Source organism: Cucurbita moschata, unplaced genomic scaffold (assembly GCF_002738365.1).
Source record: "Cucurbita moschata cultivar Rifu unplaced genomic scaffold, Cmos_1.0 Cmo_Scf00018, whole genome shotgun sequence".
Taxonomy (NCBI): Eukaryota; Viridiplantae; Streptophyta; class Magnoliopsida; order Cucurbitales; family Cucurbitaceae; genus Cucurbita; species Cucurbita moschata.
This window is the reverse complement of record NW_019268534.1, coordinates 755,563-778,266: the sequence shown is the minus strand read 5'-3', so window position 1 is coordinate 778,266 and position 22,704 is coordinate 755,563. Positions and strand designations below refer to the sequence as shown.

The 22,704-nt window shown below is 37.5% G+C and overlaps 4 protein-coding genes across 7 annotated transcripts in view; 3 read left to right on the top strand and 1 right to left on the bottom strand.

The window, feature by feature from the left end:
* The first annotated feature begins 1,072 nt into the window (after positions 1-1,072).
* On the top strand, positions 1,073-14,022 carry LOC111456355. 2 transcript variants are annotated; one of them, XM_023098180.1, is made up of 20 exons: positions 1,073-1,506; positions 1,626-1,665; positions 1,731-1,979; positions 2,077-2,176; positions 2,260-2,334; positions 2,843-2,941; positions 3,205-3,321; positions 3,450-3,565; positions 3,764-3,863; positions 4,481-4,833; positions 5,084-5,414; positions 7,195-7,394; positions 8,261-8,479; positions 10,410-10,596; positions 11,146-11,396; positions 11,792-11,884; positions 11,971-12,072; positions 12,365-12,722; positions 12,908-13,045; positions 13,109-14,022. In XM_023098180.1, the coding sequence occupies exons 1-20, from the start codon at positions 1,290-1,292 to the stop codon at positions 13,790-13,792; spliced, it is 4,029 nt and encodes a 1,342-aa protein (XP_022953948.1). In that variant the 5' UTR covers positions 1,073-1,289; the 3' UTR covers positions 13,793-14,022. The 2 variants fall into 2 exon arrangements, with proteins under 2 accessions (XP_022953948.1, XP_022953949.1); XM_023098181.1 differs by having other exon boundaries at positions 1,484-1,506; positions 1,741-1,979.
* A 436-nt stretch (positions 14,023-14,458) lies between these two features.
* On the top strand, positions 14,459-17,788 carry LOC111455801 (ubiquitin-like-conjugating enzyme ATG10). Of its 3 annotated transcripts, XR_002712632.1 has the most exons (9): positions 14,459-14,644; positions 14,737-14,837; positions 14,936-15,017; positions 15,091-15,141; positions 15,232-15,312; positions 15,417-15,522; positions 16,502-16,599; positions 17,358-17,635; positions 17,737-17,788. XR_002712632.1 is itself a non-coding variant. In XM_023097417.1 (8 exons), the coding sequence occupies exons 1-8, from the start codon at positions 14,597-14,599 to the stop codon at positions 17,568-17,570; spliced, it is 780 nt and encodes a 259-aa protein (XP_022953185.1). In that variant the 5' UTR covers positions 14,459-14,596; the 3' UTR covers positions 17,571-17,710. The 3 variants fall into 3 exon arrangements, 2 of the variants coding, with proteins under 2 accessions (XP_022953185.1, XP_022953186.1); XM_023097417.1 differs by lacking the exon at positions 17,737-17,788 and having other exon boundaries at positions 17,358-17,710; XM_023097418.1 differs by lacking the exons at positions 14,737-14,837; positions 17,737-17,788 and having other exon boundaries at positions 14,460-14,644; positions 14,838-15,017; positions 17,358-17,710.
* Positions 17,789-18,180: 392 nt separating this feature from the next.
* LOC111456414 (rhodanese-like domain-containing protein 4A, chloroplastic) lies at positions 18,181-22,070 on the top strand. Its single transcript, XM_023098264.1, has 4 exons — positions 18,181-18,936; positions 19,600-19,702; positions 21,125-21,361; positions 21,804-22,070. The coding sequence occupies exons 1-4, from the start codon at positions 18,242-18,244 to the stop codon at positions 21,855-21,857; spliced, it is 1,089 nt and encodes a 362-aa protein (XP_022954032.1). The 5' UTR covers positions 18,181-18,241; the 3' UTR covers positions 21,858-22,070.
* Positions 21,824-22,704, bottom strand: part of LOC111456413 (TPR repeat-containing protein ZIP4) — a 5,448-nt gene continuing 4,567 nt past the window's right edge. Inside the window, exon 6 of the mRNA XM_023098261.1 lies at positions 21,824-21,980. The gene's annotated coding sequence lies outside the window, so the exon portion shown is untranslated. The remainder of the gene's footprint in view (positions 21,981-22,704) is intronic.

Here is a 22,704-nt window from a genome sequence, read left to right as displayed (position 1 = left end):
TTTGATTGAAGTTTGTCCACTTTTTATACCAATTATGGATGGTGTGTTTTAGATATGTGTTTAATAAATTAAATTATTAAATTTTAAAACGAATCTAACAGATAACTTATAATTATGTGTCTTAAAGTTTAAAATTATTTAATAAATTCCGATTATCAATTTGATGTATTAAACGCAGAATAAGATTTATTAGATACAATGTATAAGCACTTGTTAACTAGCTATCGTACTTATTATCCGGTAAAAAGTCAACTTTGATTAAAAGTCAACCTTTATCAAAGGCACTAAATAAGAGTATTAGTTTTTTAAATTCATATTAAAACTCGTCATTTTTTTTATTTCGAAGAGGTAACATGTTACCTTGAACATAATTTAGAACATAGAATAGAATGTTATCATTAAAAAAAAAAATTATAGACACTAAAATAATGGCTTGATGCCAGCTCAAGATCTAGTGGAGAATCATTTTTTAAATGGTCTCTTAAAGTTACCTTTTGACGGACTTGCAATCGATTTTTCTTTTCTAATGAATAATTGTGGCCTTTGGATCTTCAAGTCTTGCCTTTGGTAATCATTTCTGTTGGTATTATTGGGAGTGAGTCCCGCGTTGGTTAATTTAGTGAATGATCATGGGTTGATGAAGTAAAAGAAATACATCTCTACTGATATGAAGCATTTTGGGAAGTCCAAAGTATAGAGAGCTTAGGGCTCAAAGTGACAATACGATCATTCATGTTATTTCAGAATTTAATCTTTTAAAAAAATAAAAGTTTCACTTTAAAATGGTTTTTTTAAAAGTAAAAGATTTAAAATTACTATGTTCAATTTATTTGTAGTTTTAAAAAATTATTAAAAGTTGATAGTGGAATGTTTTAATTAATTTAATATTAATTTATTCAGTTTATAATTCGAATATATCACGTATAATTAATTTTTTAATTTTTCTTTCTCTTTTATTTATTTATTTTATTGAAAGTAGATTACTAAAATTAGAAATTTTTTTCTTGCTGTTTATAGGAACTGACAACGACGTCGTTTGGAAGGAATTAGGAGCAATATCGGAGGGAAAAGGACTGGTTTATTGGTCACGCGGTGCCGGACTTAACAAAATTCGTTCACCGATACGACAAATGGCATCACCGGCAAGAACCTCAAGCATCAGTCTACATTCTTGAAGTCGAGGGCTGCTCTTAGCAAGCACTGTTCATGTAATTTCAATCTATATTTTTCAGTTTCCAGTTGAATTGAAGGTGGATCCGGTCCTACTGAACTAAAGGAAGGAAAGCAAAATGTTGAGGCTAAGGGCGTTTCGGCCTTCGAACGAGAAGATCGTGAAGATACAGATGCATCCGACACATCCGTGGCTTGTTACGGCTGATGCGTCGGATCACGTCTCTGTTTGGAATTGGGAGCATCGGCAGGTTATTTACGAGCTCAAAGCAGGCGGAATTGATCAGAGGCGTCTCGTTGGCGCCAAGTTGGAGAAGCTCGCTGAGGGCGAATCAGGTTCGAGTCGATGAGATATTTTTTTTTAAAATTGTTCTGTTTTGAATCGTTTTCTGAATGTTCATCTGAATTTTTCTTTTTTGTTTTGCTGATTTGTGTCTCTTGAACGTGATTGTTAGATTTGAAGGGGAGGTCGGCTGAAGCTATACGAGGGGGAAGGTGTGAGTCTGTCATCTCCCGGTTTTCTTTTGTTTGATTTGAAAATTGCTAATTGTTTAATGCAGTGTCAAGCAGGTGAACTTCTATGACGATGATGTACGCTTTTGGCAACTTTGCCGGAACCGTGCCGCAGCTGCTGAAGCTCCGTCATCTGTCAACCAAGTTACATCAGCTATGAGTTCCTTTGCCCCTTCCACAAAGGGAAGGCATTTTCTAGTTATCTGTTGTGAAAATAAAGCCATATTCTTGGACTTGGTGACAATGCGAGGCCGTGATGTTCCGAAGCAGGATCTTGACAATAAATCTCTTCTCTGGTAAGTTCATCACTCTGTTTGATACCCCTTGATCGTGTAATTGTAGAATTAATTTGTGTTTTGATTGGAAGTAATCCCGCCACCATCCATGTTGCAGCATGGAGTTCCTTTCTAGAACTTCGGGAGGAGAGGGTCCTCTTGTGGCCTTTGGTGGATCAGATGGTGTTATTAGGGTCCTCTCAATGCTAACCTGGAAGGTTTGAGATATTTACTCACGAAACGAAGTTTGATAGCATTATCAAACTGTTGTCTTATTTTCTAACTTCATATTTTCTTGCAGCTAGTGCGCAGATATACTGGAGGTCATAAAGGATCAATCTCATGTTTAATGACCTTCATGGCTTCCTCGGGCGAGGTAACTCTATAAAATGTGATCTGGCTGTAATGTGTGATGCATCGACTCAGTTCCAATAATTTGATAGGAAATGGCCTTCTCTCTCTCTCTCTTAATCGATTGAGGTCATTTATTCATCAATTATTGGTGTATTCTACATTTTTCGACATTTTTTTTTTCAATGATGTATCGTTATGAGGAAAAGTTATTCAGATTGAAGGTGGCATGTTAAGTTTGAGGTAGTGAAGCTTGGATTATAAACATGAAGATTTTGATGAAGTTGATAGAAACAGAACTTTGGTGGATTTGCATTTCTTACTTGATGTTTATAATTATTATCAAGCAATTTGGTGTACGCTTGTGATTTTGGGATTTGATTTGTGACAAGGTTTCGATTTGAATTGTTGTACGCATTAGCATTTCAATAAATTGCCCTTCTCTCTCTTTTTTTTTCTTTGCTTATTGATGCTTTCCCTGCCTTTTCCTTTTAGATTTGTTACCATTTTGTATTTGTGGATTTGATTTCCAGGCACTTCTGGTATCTGGTGCTAGTGATGGCTTACTTATACTCTGGAGTGCGGACAACAGCCAAGATTCACGAGAACTTGTACCAAAACTTAGCTTAAAAGTGCGTCCCCTACCTTTGATTTCTATAACTATTTTATTTGTTGGTTCATCAGTTATTATGTTTAAATATTTTATGCGTATGGCTTCTTCAAAAAACTTTTTGTTTTTGTCCAATTTTCCCTATTATATTCTTCTATCTGGTTGTTTCTTAAAAATTGAATACTTAATGTTTCACATATACTTTTCATGATTAATATTTTTATTGTGTGTTCCATAATGATTAATGAACTGGGACTGATAAAAGATCTTTTACATTCTTAATAGGCACATGATGGTGGGGTGATAGCTGTCGAACTTTCCCGAGTGATCGGAGGTGCTCCCCAACTTATCACAATTGGAGCGGACAAAACACTTGCCATTTGGGATACTATCAGTTTTAAGGTATCGTTGCATATTTATAGTGCATTACATTTTACAATACCGAATCGTTTAACAAATATTTATTAGGTTACCTCCTTCCAAGTCTTCTTGAATACTTTGTGATATCTCATTTAATCTATTCATCTCAGGAACTGCGTCGCATTAAACCTGTTCCAAAATTGGCCTGCCATAGTGTTGCATCTTGGTGTCATCCTCGTGCGCCAAACCTTGATATTCTCACTTGTGTTAAAGATTCCCACATATGGTATGTTTTTTATTTTATTATTACTATTATTCTTCATTTTCTTAACTGATCATGTCAGATAAGAATGTTGAGGATTCTCGTTTTTTTTTTTTTTTGTGAAGTAAAAGAGCGGTGAGCTTGTGATGTCAGCTTTCACTTAATTTTTTTGTTTTCTTATTACATCAAGGCTCTTATAGGATAACGCTTGAACTTTTTCAGGGCTATTGAGCACCCCACGTACTCAGCTCTCACAAGACCACTTTGTGAACTTTCTTCCCTTGTCCCTCCTCAAATGCTTGCTCCAAACAAGAAAGTTAGGGTATGTCTTTCGCCACAAGCATGAATCACCTAACTATTCCTAATGAGTTTGTTTGTCTTTTCGTTTCTATAAACATTTAGCCTAGATCTTTGTTGTTTTCTTGGGGTTTCTTTCAAGCCCCTTGGTTCCCTTGCATCTTCTTATTCTTTGCTTGTTCCTTTTTTTAGACTTTTTTTTTACCCCTAAACTTATCAAGTTGTATCAATTTTAACCCTAAACTTTCAATTTCATCCAATTGCACCTCATACTTAGATAAATGTTTCGATCTTAACCTTAAAATTTTAGAAAGTATTGCAATTTTAACCCTCTAATAAGTTTTCTCTCCAAATATTGTTGAGAAAAAGTTGTCTTGTTCATTCAATAAATTGTATGAATATGGAATGTATAAAATTTCAAAGAAAAAAAACGATATTGAAGCTTTTTTTTTTCTTGAATAAGAAACAACTGCTCATTGATGTAACTAAATGAAAAAATGTTCAAGGGTTACAAACACCTGAAGGGAGTGAAAATAAAAGAAGGAAAATAATTTTTTTTTTTTTTTTTGTTTTTCTTGAAAAAATGTTGCTGGTTCAAGATCACATATTGCTCGATGATTGCTTATCAGTCTCATGTTGCAGGTTTACTGTATGATTGCTCATCCTTTACAACCTCATCTTGTTGCTACTGGAACCAATATTGGTGTTATCATCAGTGAACTTGATGCTAGATCTCTTCCAGCAGTAGCTCCTCTTCCAACTCCATCAGGCGGCCGAGAGCATTCTGCTGTTTATGTAGTTGAAAGGGAACTAAAATTGCTAAATTTTCAATTGTCTCACACAACGAATCCATCTTTGGGAAATAATGGATCGTTATCTGAAGGAGGAAGGTTAAAAGGAGATGAGCTGCTACAAGTCAAGCAGGGCAAAAAACACATCAGCACTCCTGTTCCACATGATGCATATTCAGTTCTTTCTGTTAGCAGTTCTGGAAAGTAAGTTGGCCCCCATATTCTTCTTGTTTGAACCTTTCTGTGTAAAGTAAATTTTATATTTGGTTATGCATCCATGTTAATAGAGGATGGGTTAGCAAAATCTCCATTGTTAGGTTGATTTTGTTCTGTATTTCTATCAAGTTTGTTCATCAGGGTCAATTATTGTTTTCAGTATCTCTAGTAATATGATCTATACGTCGGTGTTTTTTTGTTTGGAAATTTGTTGCTCACAGGCTTGATTTTGATGCAGGTACCTTGCTATAATTTGGCCTGATATTCCATACTTTTCCATCTACAAAGTAAGTGACTGGTCCATTGCTGATTCCGGAAGTGCGAGGCTTCTGGCCTGGGATACATGTCGAGATAGGTTTGCATTGCTGGAATCTGCCATACCTCCTAGGTTTCCAACAATTTCTAAGGGGGGATCATCTAAAAGAGCAAAGGAAGCTGCTGCAGCAGCAGCGCAGGCAGCTGCAGCAGCTGCTTCTGCTGCTTCCTCGGCCAGTGTTCAAGTTCGTATATTGCTCGATGATGGGACATCAAACATTTTGATGAGGTCTGTAGGCAGCCGCAGTGAACCGGTAATTAGCTTGTTGCCCATGCCCTTCAATTCTTTTTTCTTATACTTTATTTTGGGAAAATGGTAAAATGTACATCCGTAGTTCAATATGATGGCAAAGGAATCTTCCATAATTTAATAATGATTATCCACTTGCATGATCTAACATCCTTCACACTCCCACTTGTGATATTCACTTACGTGATTTACACTTGCATAATTTAACTATTTTCCAACAAGACATTTCCTCCTAAAATTCCTTCACACTCCCATTTGTGAGATTGCCACATTAAGGGCAACCTAGGTGAAGATTAAGCATTGAAGGTGAAAACAAGGAATTTGGTGATGGGGAGTTCTTTTCAAGTCCTTTAATTTTTCTTCTCTCTCTTCTTTTTTCCCCTACTTCATTCAGCATGAGAAGGTTAATTTTATGAAGGTAAAACTTATTGTTGCTCTTGAAAGGATCAACAATGCTGATGTGATCCATGTCTTTATTTTTTGGAGCTTGATATTGTGGTGATCCTTTGTAAGTAGGCGATGGAGGATTTTGAATACATCCTTTGAAGATGCACTTTTACTGGAGGATTCATATTTTATTTTTGCAAGTGTTTGAGGTGGTGTGTGGTCCTCAATGTTGCTGTGGTATGATAGAAAAAGAGGGTTTATATCCTTCCTTTTGGGATAGATGTCAATTTTGGGGCAGGTAGTGTTTGTGTTCTGTATTTTCTGGAGTATTTGATTATTGTGTGTGTCTCCTTTATTTTTTGGAATGTTTGGTTAAAAGAGTACTAAGAAGATATTTAAGGGCTCTTGGGAGCAGGTTTTGGGATGTGGCTCACTTCGCTTTAGTGCCTTTTAGGTCCAGTCCACGATGCTGTCTTTTTGTGATCATCCTTTGGTTTCGAATCACTATTAGTATTTTTTGCTCGCTCTGGTGCCTGAGTTTGGTCAATACTTCTCTATGACTCCCCCTTTCGGTTAATAATTTCTTTATTCTTGATGAAAGTTGTTTTCTCTTTTTTCTTCTTTTGAACAACAGAAAAACATGTGTTGCACAGCTTAGGATGACTGTACATGAGCAAGTTCATGTCGGCCAATTATAGTCTCTCCGACTCCAGCACATCATGTCACATTCTATTATTATTACTATCATCATCATCAATATGCTACTCGCAATATACAAAAAGAACGTGAGGAATATCCTATTAGAATTCTCAAGAGGGACTACAAAAATACTCACGTTGGTGTTGGTCACAGAAATAGGGTAGTTATAAAATTCCCTTTATAAGAGAGCCAAAATAGAAGCAGCCGCAAAGCATACAATGCCTAAATTTTTTTTTTTTCTGATCTCTCGAAAAGTTGCATTTCTTTCCAGCCGTACTTTTAACATGAAAATTTAAAGCTATCGACCCGTACAATCAATTCTTATTTTCTGTCCAATTTCCTCACTTGAACCACTTCTTATATGTATGTATGTATGCGTGCATATATTTATATTGTGGGAATCTGACAGGTTAAATATTTGGTTGAATTTTTTTAAAATAGGAAAACTAAAAATAATTCTATTGCCCTACACTGTGCCCCATATATGAGGTATTTCTTATACATTTATCTGATTATCAAAGATCTGCATTTCTTTTCAGTCATTGGATTTTCTACTGCATTCATCTCTTGCAGTGCCCAAAAGTCATTGCATTTTTTATTTTCTTATTAAACCGAAATAAGCTTAGTAAGTCATTGCATTTTTCATTTTCTCATTTAGTACGTGGAGAAATTTTTTTTGCTAAAACAATTTTTTTTAGGTGGTTGGTTTGCATGGTGGCGCTCTTCTTGGCGTTGCATATCGAACATCCAGGAGAATTAGTTCTGTTGCTGCGACAGCAATTTCAACAATATCAGGATTTGGTAACAGTGGTGTTTCTTCCTTTTCAAGTTTTGACGGTGGTTTTTCTTCCCGTAGATCTTCGGCTGAAACACCACCACCAAACTTTCAATTGTACAGGTGAGAATAATTGTGCGTGTGGAGCTAAGTTCTTTCTTTCTTTCTTTCTGTTTTTTTTTTGTTCCAAATAAGAAAAAAAAATATACTCCATTCAAAAGAGGAATGCTCATCCACCCAAAAGGTCAATGGACACTAGAAGGCACTGATTGGCATGAATCACAATTATTTTCTTAAAATGAGAAACAGAGATTCCTTCGTTACATTAATAGATGAAATTACAAAAGTGGGCAAGTATGCCAAAGGAATTGCCATCCTCTTCCCGCTGAGCTCCCTTTCTCCTCGATCCATAGAGACAAAATGAAGGTTTGGTGCTAACAGTTCATCACGAAATAAATGACTCAGTAAGTCGAGATCACTAACTAATACTAATAGAATAGAAAAGAACGGTCTTTTTTGTATACTTTTCCCGGTTCCATTGCTACCGTGGGCTTGCTTGAGAATCAATATTTGAAGTAGTTTTTTTAGAACAAAATTTTGTGCAACTATGATGGGAGGTTTTAGCAAGTGGGTAAACCGTTATAAAACTGAGGTAGGTCATTTGGTTGGTTTGTATTTCTGAACGTCTCAGCTAGTTTATTCTCATGGATGATTTATCCTACTTGTAAATGGTGATCTTGAATGTTCACAAGTCACCCCCTTTGTGTTTCTAAAAATTGAGTTTTCCCAAGGAGATATATATATATTTTATGCTTTTATATTCACTTTTCATGGTAGTTATTGAGTGGATGGGAGCTTTCCATCCAGTTAATGACTTCGTTTTTTTTTTGGTGGGAGGAGGGATGTCGATTGGTGCCATTAACATTACCTCCTTTCTCGCCAGTTCGATTATCCCCTTTTATTCACTCTGGACGGTGTATTTCATGCAGCTGGGAAACTTTTCAACCTGTTGGTGGGCTTCTGCCTCAGCCAGAATGGACTGCATGGGACCAAACTATTGAATATTGTGCCTTTGCATATCAGCATTACATTGTTGTATCTGCTCTGCGTCCTCAGTATAGATACTTGGGAGACGTAGCAATTCCATATGCTACTGGAGCTGTCTGGCACCGTAGACAACTGTTTGTGGCTACTCCAACTACCATAGAGTAAGTTATATTTTCCCCTTTCTTGTGTAAATTCTTGTTGGATTTTGCTTAACATTCATCATATTCCTCATGAATTTTGTATACTTCTCAATAAATTGCAAGATATATATCTTCAATTCTCTTCAGTTCAAGTCAATCTTGCAATGTGTTTGTTTTGCTTTAGTTTCTGCCTTGCATTTTTGTCTACTCCTTTGATGTTTTCAAATTTCATGAGTACTCCAAATTAGACCACTTCTAGTGATGATTCTGCCCCCGAGGATTTGTTTGCACTCTATCTTGCCACATGGAAATCTCCCTCTATGCACCATACGTCATTGTATAACCAATACAAATTGAGGATTTCTTGCTGAAACTTTGGTCTTTTCTGTGAGGATGCTAGCTGTTTTGAGGGGATGCAGGCCCACACACGCCTATTATCCAACCACGAACAAGGTCTAAACCACGTCCGTTCCTTTTGTGTCACTTGACCTATATGCATTCAAAGGTTGAACTTGCCATTTTTGCGCTTGTTTTAGTTTCAAATCATCATAATCTTACTGTTGCTAGTTTTATGGCTTGTTAGGGAACGTTGGCCCTTTGTACCCCGTTTGACCATGATCAGAGAGATCTGTCATGGGAATTGTCGGGTAGAGCAATCCATCTTGGACTCTCCACACATTGACCGGGTTCAAGCCAGGACCCTCATGGCCTTTGTAACCTTAGCTGTCACTGATGAGAAGATTCCTTGGATTGCAACAGCTTCACCAGTCAAAAGATTACCATCTTGGTAGGATACAACCTGTAAATTCCTTTTCTAGTTCAGATAAACTAATTTATGTAGGACAAGTCCACAGTAATACCTCTCTAATTCATCCTCCATATGTGGGAACCACAAAGCCAGCTATGCTTTGTGACATCCCATGTTTCCATCTTTAGTGTCATATGTCTACAAGTCACTCACCCGTTATTCATAGCTAATATCCGGGCAACTTCATTTGACAGAAGTTTTAGGAGGCTTTGTCAGGTTAGAAAAGGTTTCTAAGAAGATGATCCTGTGTTAGATTTTGGATAAACTTCAAGATCCTATTCTAGTCGTTGTGGAAGTCCAGTTCAGTTACCACTAGGATGCCACTTCAATCTTTCCTTCTCACTCCGGGCCTTGATTTGAAGACAGCTCCTGACGGCCGCATGGAGGTTGTTGTTGCCACCTTTATCATGTTTTCGTATGATTGTCTACTCCTTCCATTTTATTCTTCTGTTTCATTTGGGAGCTGCCCTTTCCTTTCAAGAAATAGAAAAATAAGACTTCTGAAGTTTGCCCATCCTCGGTAGTCTTCCCCAGAGACAACAACGTCTCCTTTTCTTCCATTTAGAACCTTTGTAATCTATAAGAAGCTTCCTATTTTGTTCATGGTTTTGTTTTTTTGGATCCATATGAATCCTCCATTACACTGTTTTCTAAAAGAACTTGTGTGACTGTTGGATGATGAGGTCTTAAGTAGCATCTGCAACCCATAATGACCACAACCTTTTCTCCACTAATTGCAAACGTATAATTCAAATGGGGTTCTGAAATTTTAACTATTCATCCTCTGCAAGACCAAAATTGCATGTGAAAACTTTGTTTTCAATCTTAGTTGTTTTACGCATCATCATTGGGAGATGAGGGAAAACCTTTTTACCAGGTCCATTGTTTCTGGTGAGGCATATTGGAGACAGGGGAGACAGGTATTCGGGAGAGAGACAGGAGCATTGTACTCTTTTCTTTTCTTTTTTTTGCTTGTACAAGTAGTTTTTCTCATTCTTTGTCATAAAATGCAATACATATTCTTTTGAGATTTTATAAATTATTTTAAGTGCTCTTTTATGTCGTTGTGATAGAAATATGAAATTTTAATTTAAAGGAGATGCTACTAGAACTTATGCTACTTTGTTCTGCCTCATGTTCTAGATGTGTTTTTGTGGATGCTGGAGTTGCAGCTATTGACATTGAAATGAAAAGAATGAAAGAAGAGATGAAGTTGAAAGATGCACAAGCTAAAGCCATTGCTGAGCATGGGGAGTTGGCTCTTATCACTGTAGATGGCCCTCAAACTGTTGCCCAGGAAAGAATAACCTTGAGGCCCCCAATGCTTCAGGTCAAATCTTATTCCCTTTCTATATATGTGACTATCTGTGGTCACGATATTGGAAATGTTGTCTTATTTTGGGTTTACATAATGTGAATCTTGATTTCATGCATATCCTTGACCGATATGGGAAGACCTTTCCTACTGACTTCAGAATACTTGCAGATTCTGATGGGGAAAGTCTCTTCCGGTGAGAAAGTTAACAATTTCAAATTTCTAATTCGAAAAATTATGGGGACATTTGGTTTCTTATTTGGAGAGTAGTTCCTAAAACCAATTTTTATAGTTATTCTGCTCTACTAACCATCAAGTGTTTAGTTTTGGCCTTTCCTAGCAAAGAAGAATTTATAAATTAAATAAGAAAAATCACATAAAGAAAATTGTTTCAGAAAACTATCAAGTGCACATCCATGTTGGATATACGTCCAATACCTACCCTTTGTTCAAAATAGTATTTTGTAACTTAATTTCTGGTATGCAGTATATGATTCGTGAATCATATGAATAATGCTAATTTCCTTCTTATCTTTTAATATTAATTTTACCTTACTATATCAGGTGGTGCGATTAGCATCATTTCAGCAAGCTCCTTCTGTACCACCATTTTTATCATTACCCAAACAGTCGAAAGTGGATGCAGATGATTCGGTGATGCACAAAGATACTGAAGACAGAAGAGCAAATGAGATAGCAGTTGGCGGTGGTGGAGTGTCAGTGGCAGTTACTCGTTTCCCAGCTGAGCAGAAACGTCCTGTAGGACCTCTAGTTGTAGTTGGTGTTAGAGATGGAGTTCTCTGGTTAATTGACAGGTACTTGAATCTTGTACTATATAGGAATTTAAAGGACATAACTACCCATCCTCCCATTAGAAAGTACAAATGTTGAAGTTTTTCTCAAGTCGATAACCTGGTTCTCTGTTTGTTCACATATTTCCATTTTGTTATACTATCCCAGAGTTACTGGTGAAAGTTCAGTAAATCTTTCACGAACCATGTGCTTGTGAAGCATTTAAAAAATTATACTAGCTGCTCAATGTCGATCATGTTGAATGCATAGAGTTTAAACCGTGAATCATCCTTCTTTGTCTCATTTTTCAATGTCATTATCTTTTATGCTTCGGAGGATTCTTGAGTTTGAATCAGAAAAAAGTTCTGAATGCAATAATGAAAATCCCGACTTACGTTGCTTGAGTTTTCTTGGCCAGGTACATGAGTGCTCATGCTTTATCCTTAAATCATCCTGGTATTCGTTGTCGGTGTCTTGCTGCCTATGGTGATGCAATCAGTGCCGTCAAATGGTATGAGCTTCTTTTTTTCTCCTCATTCTTTTCATTGTGGTAATGGCTGGAATCGTTTCAAGTCCTAAATAGAACTTATTCTGCAGGGCAAGTAGGCTTGGTAGAGAACATCATGATGACTTAGCCCAATTTATGCTTGGTATGGGCTATGCCATGGAAGCTCTACATCTGCCAGGAATATCGAAGAGGTAAACAAACACTTGCAGGAAATATGCTACCCCCCTGTAAAAGTAAAATGCCTATGTTTGCTTTTCCATCAAGATCGCTGGTCAGAAAGCATACAAACATGTACATCCATTTTTGTGGTTTGTTGCCGCTTTTAAGCCCCTTCATACGTAGTTCCTCAATAACTCTTTGAGTAGTAGCTTGGAGTCTGTCACTTGATATGAGATCAATGTGTCAAAACCATGTCAGTTGTATTGCAATCTGATTACTCTAGTCCTAGTTATAATTGTTAATCCATCTCTATTCAATTTTCAGATTGGAATTTGATCTGGCCATGCAAGGAAATGATTTAAAAAGAGCACTTCAGTGTCTTCTTACTATGAGCAACAGCAGGGACATGGGGCAAGATAATACAGGGCTTGATTTGAGTGACATTCTCAGCTTAACCACTAAAAAGGACGATGTGGTTGAAACATTTCAAGGAATTGTGAAATTTGCAAAAGAGTTTTTGGACTTGATTGACGCAGCAGATGCTACTGGACAGGCTGATATTGCTCGTGAGGCTCTTAAAAGGTTAGCTGCTGCAGGTTCCTTGAAAGGTGCATTACAAGGTCATGAGTTAAGAGGATTGGCTCTCCGACTAGCAAATCATGGAGAGTTGACACGATTGAGTGTAAGTGCTCGGCCTTACAGTTCACTTATGTTTTAAAGCTTCTTAATTGGCCTAAGTTTGTATATTCTTCGTCTCGTGTAAGTGGCAGACTGGATACTTCATGCATACAGTGGTTGGGTTTTCTTTCTTAAGATAATTAGTCTTCAATAGTCTGCTTATGATAAATCGCGATGTAAACGTTTCAGGGATTAGTGAACAATTTGATCTCAGTCGGCTCGGGACGTGAAGCAGCATTTGCAGCAGCGGTTTTAGGAGACAATGTTCTCATGGAGAAAGCATGGCAAGACACAGGAATGCTTGCGGAAGCTGTGCTTCATGCTCAAGTATGTCAACTTTATTTGTTCTGTATATGTACTTCTGTCTGTGCATTAACTTGCAATTTTCAGGCTCATGGTCGACCGACATTGAAAAACTTGGTTGAGTCTTGGAACAAGATGCTACAAAAGGAGATGGATCACACCTCGTCGGAAAAGACCGACGCTGCAGCTGCATTTTTTGCATCACTCGAGGAGCCAAAACTCACAACCTTGGCAGATGCAGGCAAGAAGCCTCCAATTGAAATCCTTCCTCCTGGAATGCCAACTCTGTCATCTTCCATTCTAGCTCCAAAGAAGCCAACTCCTGGGGCACCAGGTGCATTGCAGCAACCAGCCAAGCCTTTGCTACTGGAAGCACCGCCTGCTGATCCACAACAACAAACAGAAGGTACACCGACCCAATCCGAACCAACTGAACAGACTTCAGACGGTAAAGCCCCAACTAATACAGCAGCTACCGACACGTCTTCGACTACTTCAGTAGAAAATGTTCCGATAACGTTAAATGGTTTAGAGCCATCTGATATTCAATTAGCATCCTCCAACACCACACCAGTAGAAACTCAAATAATACCACCGTCATCCGTAAATAATATGACACATTCAGAGGCAGTGTTAGAATCAACCGAGCTTCAGAACTCCTCTGTTCCGCATTCATCGTCCTCAAACGACGCAGCACCACCATCAAACGCCCCATTTGAGGTTCCTGATCTTCTTCTGAATACCTATCTTCCAAACGTATCACAAATTTGAAAGCTAGCCGTAATTGAGTATAGAAGGTGAGGTTGATCTTGTTAACTGTTATAATGCATTCTTTCATGTGTTTGATTCTCTCGTCTATTGTGTTATACAAAGTTCCATATATTCTTTTATTCGTTATTCGTTATTCGTTATTGTATTAGATTTAGAATGCATTTCATTAAGCGTTTTCATATGTAATTTTCTTTTTCGAGTTAGCTAAAACGTAGAATTTGGCTCGGGAATATATTTTCGTTTTACAATGTTCAATATACTATTTTTTTTTTTTGTATTTTTCCTAGTTAAACACTGACGTTTTGTTATGTTTTGTTTCAAATGTGAATTCTATAAAATATACGTGATGGTCGTCTTTGATCGCCATGGTGAATATATCTAATAGCTTAGAAGTTTAAAGACTATTTAGAACTATTTTTTATTTTCATCTTCCAACCTACAAAATAGCAAAATATTAGAAAAGTTGACCTAGGAGAGTTGACCACATTTATAATTTTTTTTAATAAAGTGATAAAATAAATTAAAAGTACAATTTAGAACTTTAAATACTCAAATAAATAATACAATCTTAAAATTTGAGTATTTTTTTTAAAAATTAATTAGTTTAAGAGTATTTAAAAGAAAAAGAAAAAAAACGTTTATATATATCATAACTATTTTCTTTGGGCTTTCTCCATGTATTAGCCCAACAGAAGCGAGGTTCAGCTCCAAGAACGAAAGGAAACAATTCGCAATGGAAGAAATCTCAGGACAATCGACTTTGACGCCAACAATCGTCCGATCACCGAGCTTTGGGTTATTGAAATGATCACTGATCCATGTGAATTTCACGTCATTCAAATGAAGCAGATGGTTAGTGTTCAAATTATTCGAACTTGTTTCTAAATCTGTATGGCCGAATGATTTCGATTTTATGTGCGAAAAACGTATGATTTTGTTTGTAGTTCATATGCGTTTCTTATAATTGGTCTGCCTCAAAGTTTTTGTTCCATGTTGACGCTTTCCATTTCGAATTTCGCCCTATCTGTTTCTCCGATGCGTTTAGGTTGGTACATGTGAAGCATTGGTGGAGAATACTTTAGCTTTGGATGGAACTATCTCATCAAGTGATTTTTACAAGGCTGCTTGTGCTTTTGTTCATAGATGGAATCTGATCAACTCTGATTTTCCTTCATGGTCATGGATTCCATTTCAGAAACTACGGTGGATTAGTTCTGATGATAAGGTGAAGTTTGTTCTTGTTTGGATTAGATATCACTGATTTACAAGGCTGCTTATGCCTTTTTATATGCTACTAGGTGGAAGGATACTTATCTTTGGAGAAAATATGCCTTCTGAGACCACAAGAGGTCTGCTTCTTCCATTTTCGTGGTCCTTTTTTGTTTTTCCTCTGCAATTCACAATTGTTCTTCATTTTTTCGTTTAAATGTTTTCTACAGAACGAGCAGGAGAAAGGAGAGTGTTTTGAGGAAATAGATACTGCTGACAACAACAATGAGTCTCTCGATGAAGCTACATTAGTATGTGCTTTCTGTAATTGATGTTCTTGTGTGTGGTAACCGTACTTCTTTAGTTGTGTGATATCTGTTGCATTCATTAACCAAACTCTCCCGTTTTTCTCAAGGTCTCCTCCCCAAGTGATCATGAAGAAGTACATTACTATGATTTTCACGTTCTGCACTGTTCTTCATATAGTGTTCCAGTGCTTTACTTTCGAGCTTACAGTTGTGGTATGCAAGTTTTATTGTTCCATTATACCTTTTTAAGATCACGCTTTAGAATATTCTTGTTTGATGCGAATGCAAACATAAAACTTTTAGTTTCTAGATATTTAGCAAATGGATTGTAACAGCTCAAGCCTACCACTAGTAGATATTGTCCTCTTTGATTTTTCCCTTTTGGGGTTCTCCTCAAGTTTTTTAAAACACGTCTGCGAAGGAGAGATTTCCATACTCTTATAAAGAATGTTTTGTTCTCCTCTTCAATCGGCGTGGGATCTCACATGAATAGATTGATGTGTTCTGATGTAATATTTGGTTATTTATCCATAACTTTCTGAGCTCGCTAATACCTGTAATTAGCATGCTCCTTGAAATGTTGAATGTAGTTATTCTAAAAATGTGATTCGGTGGCATATATTGGAAATTAAGGTGTGTGACATCATGGGTTATTCCAAGTGACTTGAGCCATTGCAAAATCTTTCCACACATTCTTAATTTTTCCTCTGTGAATTGATCTTTTAGACCCTTTTCCTAGAATCATGATCCTTATTTATTTTCAAAAAGATAAAGAAACTTTCCTTGATAATAGTAAAATATAGATCAACCAGTTAAAGTATTATATCCTCGACCAAAAGGTGTACGAATCCTCAACCAAAAGGTTAGAGGTACGAATCCTCAACCCTAGCTGATATTGAACGAAAAAAATTGAGAAGTATAAAAGAGGGGCAACACTGACAGTATGATTTTGACTCTGTTAGACAAGGAAGCTACAATAGAATGTCACTTGCATGTCGAGAATGAGTGGTTGAATGTATGTGCTTTGTCTTCGCTATGATCTGTTTCCACTGTCTCTATCTTCCCCCTTGGCCTAATTATGGTATAGGAAATAGGAGGTTTAAAATATCTATTTTTTGGGTGGATGTGTTTGAATTCTGTTCCTAATATGAAGTATTTCCCATTCAGTATACTAATTTTGTAAAGTGTGCAGATGGACAACCTCTGACGTTTGAAGAAATGAAAAAGGACCTTCCATCACAGTCTGCAGATACACTATTGAATTCAAAATGGACATTTATTACTCAGGAGGTACAGCTTTTCTTTGACATTTTTTTTGGCCTTTGGTTTTGGATGCACCAAGCATAAATGAGTTTGCATTAAAACAAAAGAAGGAACAGTTTACGGGCAGGGTAGAGAGAACCCCCTCCCAACATAAATGTGAGATCCCACATCGGTTGGAGAGAAGAACGAAGCATTCTTTATAAGGGTGCGGAAACCTCCCCTTAGCAAACGCGTTTTAAAAACCTTGAGGGGAAGTACAAAAGGAAAAATCCAAAGAGGATAATATTTGCTAGCGGTGGGCTTGAGCCGTTACTAATGGTATCAGAGTTAGACACCAGGCGATGAGCCAGCAAGGAGGCTGAGCCCCGAAGGAGGTGGAGACGAGGTGGTGTGCCAGCAAGGATGTTGGGTCCCAAAGGGGGTGGATTGAGGGTCCCACACCGATTGGAGAAGGGAAAGAGTGGCAGCGAGTACGCTGGGCCCCAAGGGGGGGTGGATTGTGAGATCCCACGTCGGTTGGGGAGGAGAACGAAGCATTTTTTATAAGACACCTCTCTTAGCAGAGTTTTAAAAACCTTGAGAGGAAATCTGAAAGGGAAAGCTCAAAAAGGACAGTATCTGATAGCGGTGGGACCATGTGCATGTTCTGAAAGTTTCTTTTCTATCTCTGTCGCGGTCATTTTCTGATTGAGAAATAAGAATGCAGGATGCTTTTTTTTTTTTTCCCTTTTTTCTTGTACATGAACTTTGTGATGTTAACTGGTTTTGGTATGGATTAATGTCAGGAGCATCCATATTTAAACAGAATATGGTTCAAATTACATCCTTGTGGAACGAGGGAATGGATGAAGCTACTCTTACTTAGTGACGCATCCTGGTTCAAGAATGAGATAGCGATTGAAAGATATGTCGCCTCATGGCTCTCAGTTGTGGGGCAAGTAGTTGGCTTGAGAATCCCCATGGAAATGTTGAAAGATGGCGGTGGCACCCAGTTCTGATTCTGGTGTTCCTCACCATTTTATCAGCCTTATGTATGTTTGGTTTTGCTATTGGCAGGTGGAGGGTGCTTTTAGACCATTGAAACCACATCTCAAAATTTGTATATATATTGCTTTATGATATAATCTGATTATGGGAATTGTCATTTTTGTCACTTCCTCCGAGCTCGACATTTATCGGAGTTAAGTACTAAAATGAACGTGTAATTACGAAGAAGCTATTCTCTTGTAAATGCCCCCTAATTTTGAGTTGGAGGGTTTAAGTTAAATTATAAGTTTAGCAAGTTTCATACATATCTGAATTTGTGTTGTAGTAGATCTACGAGCATCTACTTGGTATTAAGAGTTAAGAGTTCAGAAATTTATGATGTTTAGACGTTTGAACATGTGTTTAGATGTTTAAATCCCGAGTAAGATCGGAGTATGGAATTCAAATTCCTCCTTGCTTCAGTTCTGTTTGAATCTGTTCCAACTACGAAAAACCTCCTGGCCTAATCCTTTCCTTTTCCTAGAAGAATTAAAATTTCCCTTCATGCATGCCACGAATAAAGCGTAACGTAATGGATCAATTATTATTATTTTTTCGGAATAAAAATCAATTTACAGATTAGATTGCGTTCGATTTTATCCCAACTTGTCTCCCATTCTTCCAGTCATTACAGAGCTCTCTAATGGAGTCGCACTCCCTCTACCTCTCCTCTTCCTCCCTATTTCTCCACAAACTTCCCTCTCACAAACCAATCTCTCTATCCCCGTCGCTCATTCCCTTCAATTCAAAACCTCTCAGCGTCTTCAATGGCGCCCATCTTCCCACCATTAACAAAACCCCATTTCAAAACCCAACCAATCCTTCAAAGCCTCTCAGAAACCCCCATTTTCTCTTCGCAAAAACCTCCCCATTTCACCAATTGGTGAAATCCCATCTCCCTTTTGCTCTTACTCAGCTCCTTCTCTCCCCTCTCCCTAGCCTCGCCTTGGAAACCGACCAAGCTTCTTCCGATAAGATAAACTTGGAGTCCATTTTAGTTTCGATTGATGACTTTTTCAACCGATACCCATTTTTTGTTGCTGGGTGTACCTTCATTTGGCTTGTTGGGATACCCTTGATTGACTACTATTTTCTAAGGAAGTACAAGTTCATTTCTGCCATTGATGCGTTTCGCAGAATTCGGGATGACCCAAATGCACAGCTCTTGGATATTAGAGATGAAAAGAGCTTGGCGTTTTTAGGGTCTCCCAATTTGAGGATTTTGAATAAGGATGTGGTGCAGGTTGTGTATTCAGAGGAGGATGAAGATGGGTTTGTGAAGAAGGTGAAGAAGGGCTTTGGAGATGGTGCTGATACTCTTGTATTTGTCCTGGACAAGTAAGTTGTTTCCATTTACTTCAAATGAAAATGGATTTGTGTGATCTTCATACTTTTATTTTAGTTTTTTGCACGCTGGAGGCAGTGGGGAAGATGGAGAGGGATGAGCGAGGGAGGCCAAGAGAGGAAACATGGGAGAGAGGAAGATTGAGAGAGGGAAAATGTAACAGCCCAAACACACCGCTAGCAGATATTGTTCGCTTTGACCCATTACTCGTTTGCCTCACAGTTTTAAAACATGTCTGCTTGGGAGAGGTTTCCACACCTTTATACAGAATGCTTCGTTTTGCTCTCCAACTGATGTGAGATCTCACAATGTGGAAACTTCTCCCTAGTAGATGCATTTTAAAACCGTGAGAGTGATGATAATACGTAACGGGCCAAAGTAGACAATATCTGCTAGAGGTAGATAGCAGATTTAGGCTGTTTCAGAATGAATGAGAGGAATATGGTGCACATGGTGTACTCCATAAATGTGCAAACTTCAATAGCGAACACTGTTGTAGTTATCATGGCCTGAGTCATGTCTTATGGTTTTCCTATTTAGCTAATGGGGCCTAAAACTAAACGGAAGGCCCCGAATTTCGTTGTTTCAAACTTTGCTCTCTTGCCAATTTTATGAGTCCAATTCATAACGTGCTACGCTTTTAATGTCTAAGGTAGTTTTGATGGTAACTCCATGAAAGTGGCCGAGTTATTGTTCAAGAATGGCTTCAAGGAGGCTTATGCAATCAAGGATGGTGTTAGGGGCGAAAAAGGGTGGATGGTATGTGTCCTCCTTTTGCTAATCTACTTGATGAATATGTTTTAGTTGAAGGCTTAATCATGATACGTTGTAATGTTTATTTTGATTTGTTTTCTTGCCTCCTTTTTGGGGGCTCTTTCTTCTGGTGGCCCCTTAGTTTTGGTATTCTTTCTTTTTTTTTTTTCAATGAATAACCCTATTCATTGAAAAAAAAAAAGAGTAACGAAAAGTGGGGAAAAATAGCTAAACATCGAAAGCCAAGGTCATCCTCGGTCCTCGTCCTCTTCTAAATCAATGTACCATCTAAAGATTCTCCTTCGACATTCGACTCATGATTTCCAATATTCCCATGTTCGATCTCTTCCATCTCTGCCTTGCTCGTGTACATTTCCTATTAACCACAATCATCATCGTGTTACTTTTCTCTTCTAGGTGGTGAAGTCGAGTGGTTTTCCTAACTCGAGAACTTAGAGGCAACAGTGGTTGACGTTCCTCTAGACACGGTTGGTAGAGCTTGTTTTATGCTTCTCTAGTACCACTAGCATAGGCTACATCCTACAATCACCTATTGTCAAAATCCAACTCATCTTCTCTTGGTCATTTTCTTCCTCCATCATTCAAACCAACCATTATTTATGCTTAGAATATGATCCAAAGGTATTGGGTCAAGTCGATATCTTTATATCAAGGTGTTGTATAAGGAGATACAAGACTCTGCCCATCTATCCACTCTTGGTTGATTGTGCAAGTATATTGAATCTTGTTAAATGACTAATCAACCTTGAGTTGATGGATTAAGGTAAATTTGATTATATCATTTGTGGATGCACTATTAATTGGAGCGGAAATGACTTTAAAGGGGTTCGAATACAAGACCTCTTGCTTTGATCCAATGTTAATTCAGGTTGGCAAGATAGGCGATGGTTCGTTAACCGTCACACCCTTTTATCTTGGCTTCTAAATTTCTAATTGATTTCCATTTTTGTTTGGCCTACGAGAGTTCCAACCTGTTTCCCCACAAGTCATACGATCACTTTTTCTTGTTCTGTTATGAAGTTCTTGGGATTTGATTTAACAACCTCATTGAAGAATAAGACCTTTAGATCTAAATTATTCAAGAACCCCATAAACGATAAGAATTCATCCTAAGGTACTTTTCAAATCGACCGAAGTTTTTCGATTTTGAAAGTGTCTAAAACTTAATCAGCCAACATTAACTATTTGATTCGAGTTAGTACAGCAGTTTTTTTCCGAGTTTTCATTCTCACCCTTAATTTCTCTGTTCAGATTCCATACCTACTACCTGTGTTGACAGTAGGGTGAAAAGGTTCTTTAGTTTCTTTTCTTTCCAAATCTTGACTTGGTGGAAGTTAGAAAGTAGAGGTTAGACTCTATTCTAATTTAGGTAAAGCTTTCTGTTACTTATTTTCATCCTCTTTGCAGGCAATTCAGGAGTCCTTGTTACCGCCTTCTGTTCACATTAGCAGAAGGAAAAAGGCTAAGGCTTCCAAAAAGTTTGGGACTAATGGAGTTGTTCAAAAAAGTGTAGACAAAGAGGCTGTTCCATCTTTGAACTCCTCCAATGGAGAAATCCAAACTTCACCCCTCCATGTCAATGCATCGTCAGACACCGAGTCCAAGTTGAAAACTCGGTCAAGGTCATCATCTCCTTATCCAAACGTAAGTTCACTCTGTCAACTAATACATCTTTTAAGTATGAACTGATTTTTCACTCTTTATAAGTAGAGAAAAAGAGGGTCTAAGCTCAAGTAAAATACAAAAGCACATTGGAATTTTTGTATGTTAGATTATCTAGTCCAATATGCTTCTAAGCAATATAAAAACAATCAAAAGCCTTTGAAATGCCTCAAAGGAAACCATTTAATTAGTGGTTTTCCTTAAACTGCTTGTATCAAGTGTTTCATCTAAAAACACTAGCTTCAAAAATGTCTGAAAGTCACTCAATTAATAGAAAATGCATGTTTCGTTATATATTGGAGACTCTCTTTTATGTAGAATGTTCTTCCTGTCATGATCTAGTGTTTGTATTTACTTTGATTGTGGATTTACTGTGCATGTGATTTACAGACTGACTCCATTTTCTATAACACATATATGACAGTACCCAGATTTGAAACCACCATCTTCTCCAACTCCCTCAAAGCCAAGGACATGAAAGACTTACAAGTTTTGAGCTGATCATCTTGTTCTGCATAGAGAAGTCGACTACAATACTATCAAGCGGCTGCTGCTATTGTTTCCATGTGGTTGTTGTAGACTCCAATTTTTTGGCAACTAGCTGTATAAAAAAAAATTTAGTCTTTTTGCTCCTTATACAGTTGGTGCAATTCAAGATTTAAGCAAATGAAGGCACTTCGACATTCCTCAATGAATAATTACATGAAAATGGGGTGATATTTATACATGAAGCACAAGGCCTAGCGACTTAAGAATAAACGAAAATAATACTTGATCATTTGCAAGTATAGCATGAGGAGCTTCTGGATGGACATAAGAGGCGTAATGCAACTAATAGAAAATGTCATGTTTTTCATCTCCGTTAAAATTGTATTCCACAATTCTCTAGATCATCCTCCGTCAAACAACAGGGTAGGAAGACTAGCTCGAGTTTGGCTCTCAAACAGACGAGTATGGTTAGGCAATCTAACAAATGTGAGTTGGAAAATTTTATACCGTGAACAAAATTTCACCTTCTAACTATATTTTACGAATCTTTCAATCATGAAAATTAAGAAAATGGTGCCCAAGGGAAGAAAAGAAAAAAATGAAGGGAATGGGAAGAGGAAGGGGAAGGAAGGTAAAGGATGAGGAGAAAGAAAAGGAAAAGGAAAGCCACCCAAACTAAAATCAATAAAAACTAATACACTTCATTCAAAAATCTTCAATTAGTTAGGGGGCAAACTAACGAACTCCTTGATTTCGAAGAACTTCATCATGCAACAATTAATTCGGCATTCCATGGCTTGTTTTACACGATCCCCCCCCCCCCCCCCCCCCCCCCC

Bases quoted from the DNA above. Each gene is read 5' to 3' on its own strand.
- LOC111456355 (XM_023098180.1), top strand. From the start codon at position 1,290: ATGTTGAGGCTAAGGGCGTTTCGGCCTTCGAACGAGAAGATCGTGAAG. The intron at 1,666-1,730 runs GTGTGAGTCTGT...TGTTTAATGCAG, and splicing joins GAAGCTATACGAGGGGGAAG to TGTCAAGCAGGTGAACTTCT. The intron at 10,597-11,145 runs GTCAAATCTTAT...TTACTATATCAG, and splicing joins TGAGGCCCCCAATGCTTCAG to GTGGTGCGATTAGCATCATT.
- LOC111455801 (XM_023097417.1), top strand. From the start codon at position 14,597: ATGATCACTGATCCATGTGAATTTCACGTCATTCAAATGAAGCAGATG. The intron at 14,645-14,736 runs GTTAGTGTTCAA...TTTTGTTTGTAG, and splicing joins TCATTCAAATGAAGCAGATG to TTCATATGCGTTTCTTATAA. The intron at 14,838-14,935 runs GTTGGTACATGT...TTTTGTTCATAG, and splicing joins TGTTTCTCCGATGCGTTTAG to ATGGAATCTGATCAACTCTG.
- LOC111456414 (XM_023098264.1), top strand. From the start codon at position 18,242: ATGGAGTCGCACTCCCTCTACCTCTCCTCTTCCTCCCTATTTCTCCAC. The intron at 18,937-19,599 runs GTAAGTTGTTTC...TGTCTAAGGTAG, and splicing joins CTTGTATTTGTCCTGGACAA to TTTTGATGGTAACTCCATGA. The intron at 19,703-21,124 runs GTATGTGTCCTC...TCCTCTTTGCAG, and splicing joins GGGGCGAAAAAGGGTGGATG to GCAATTCAGGAGTCCTTGTT.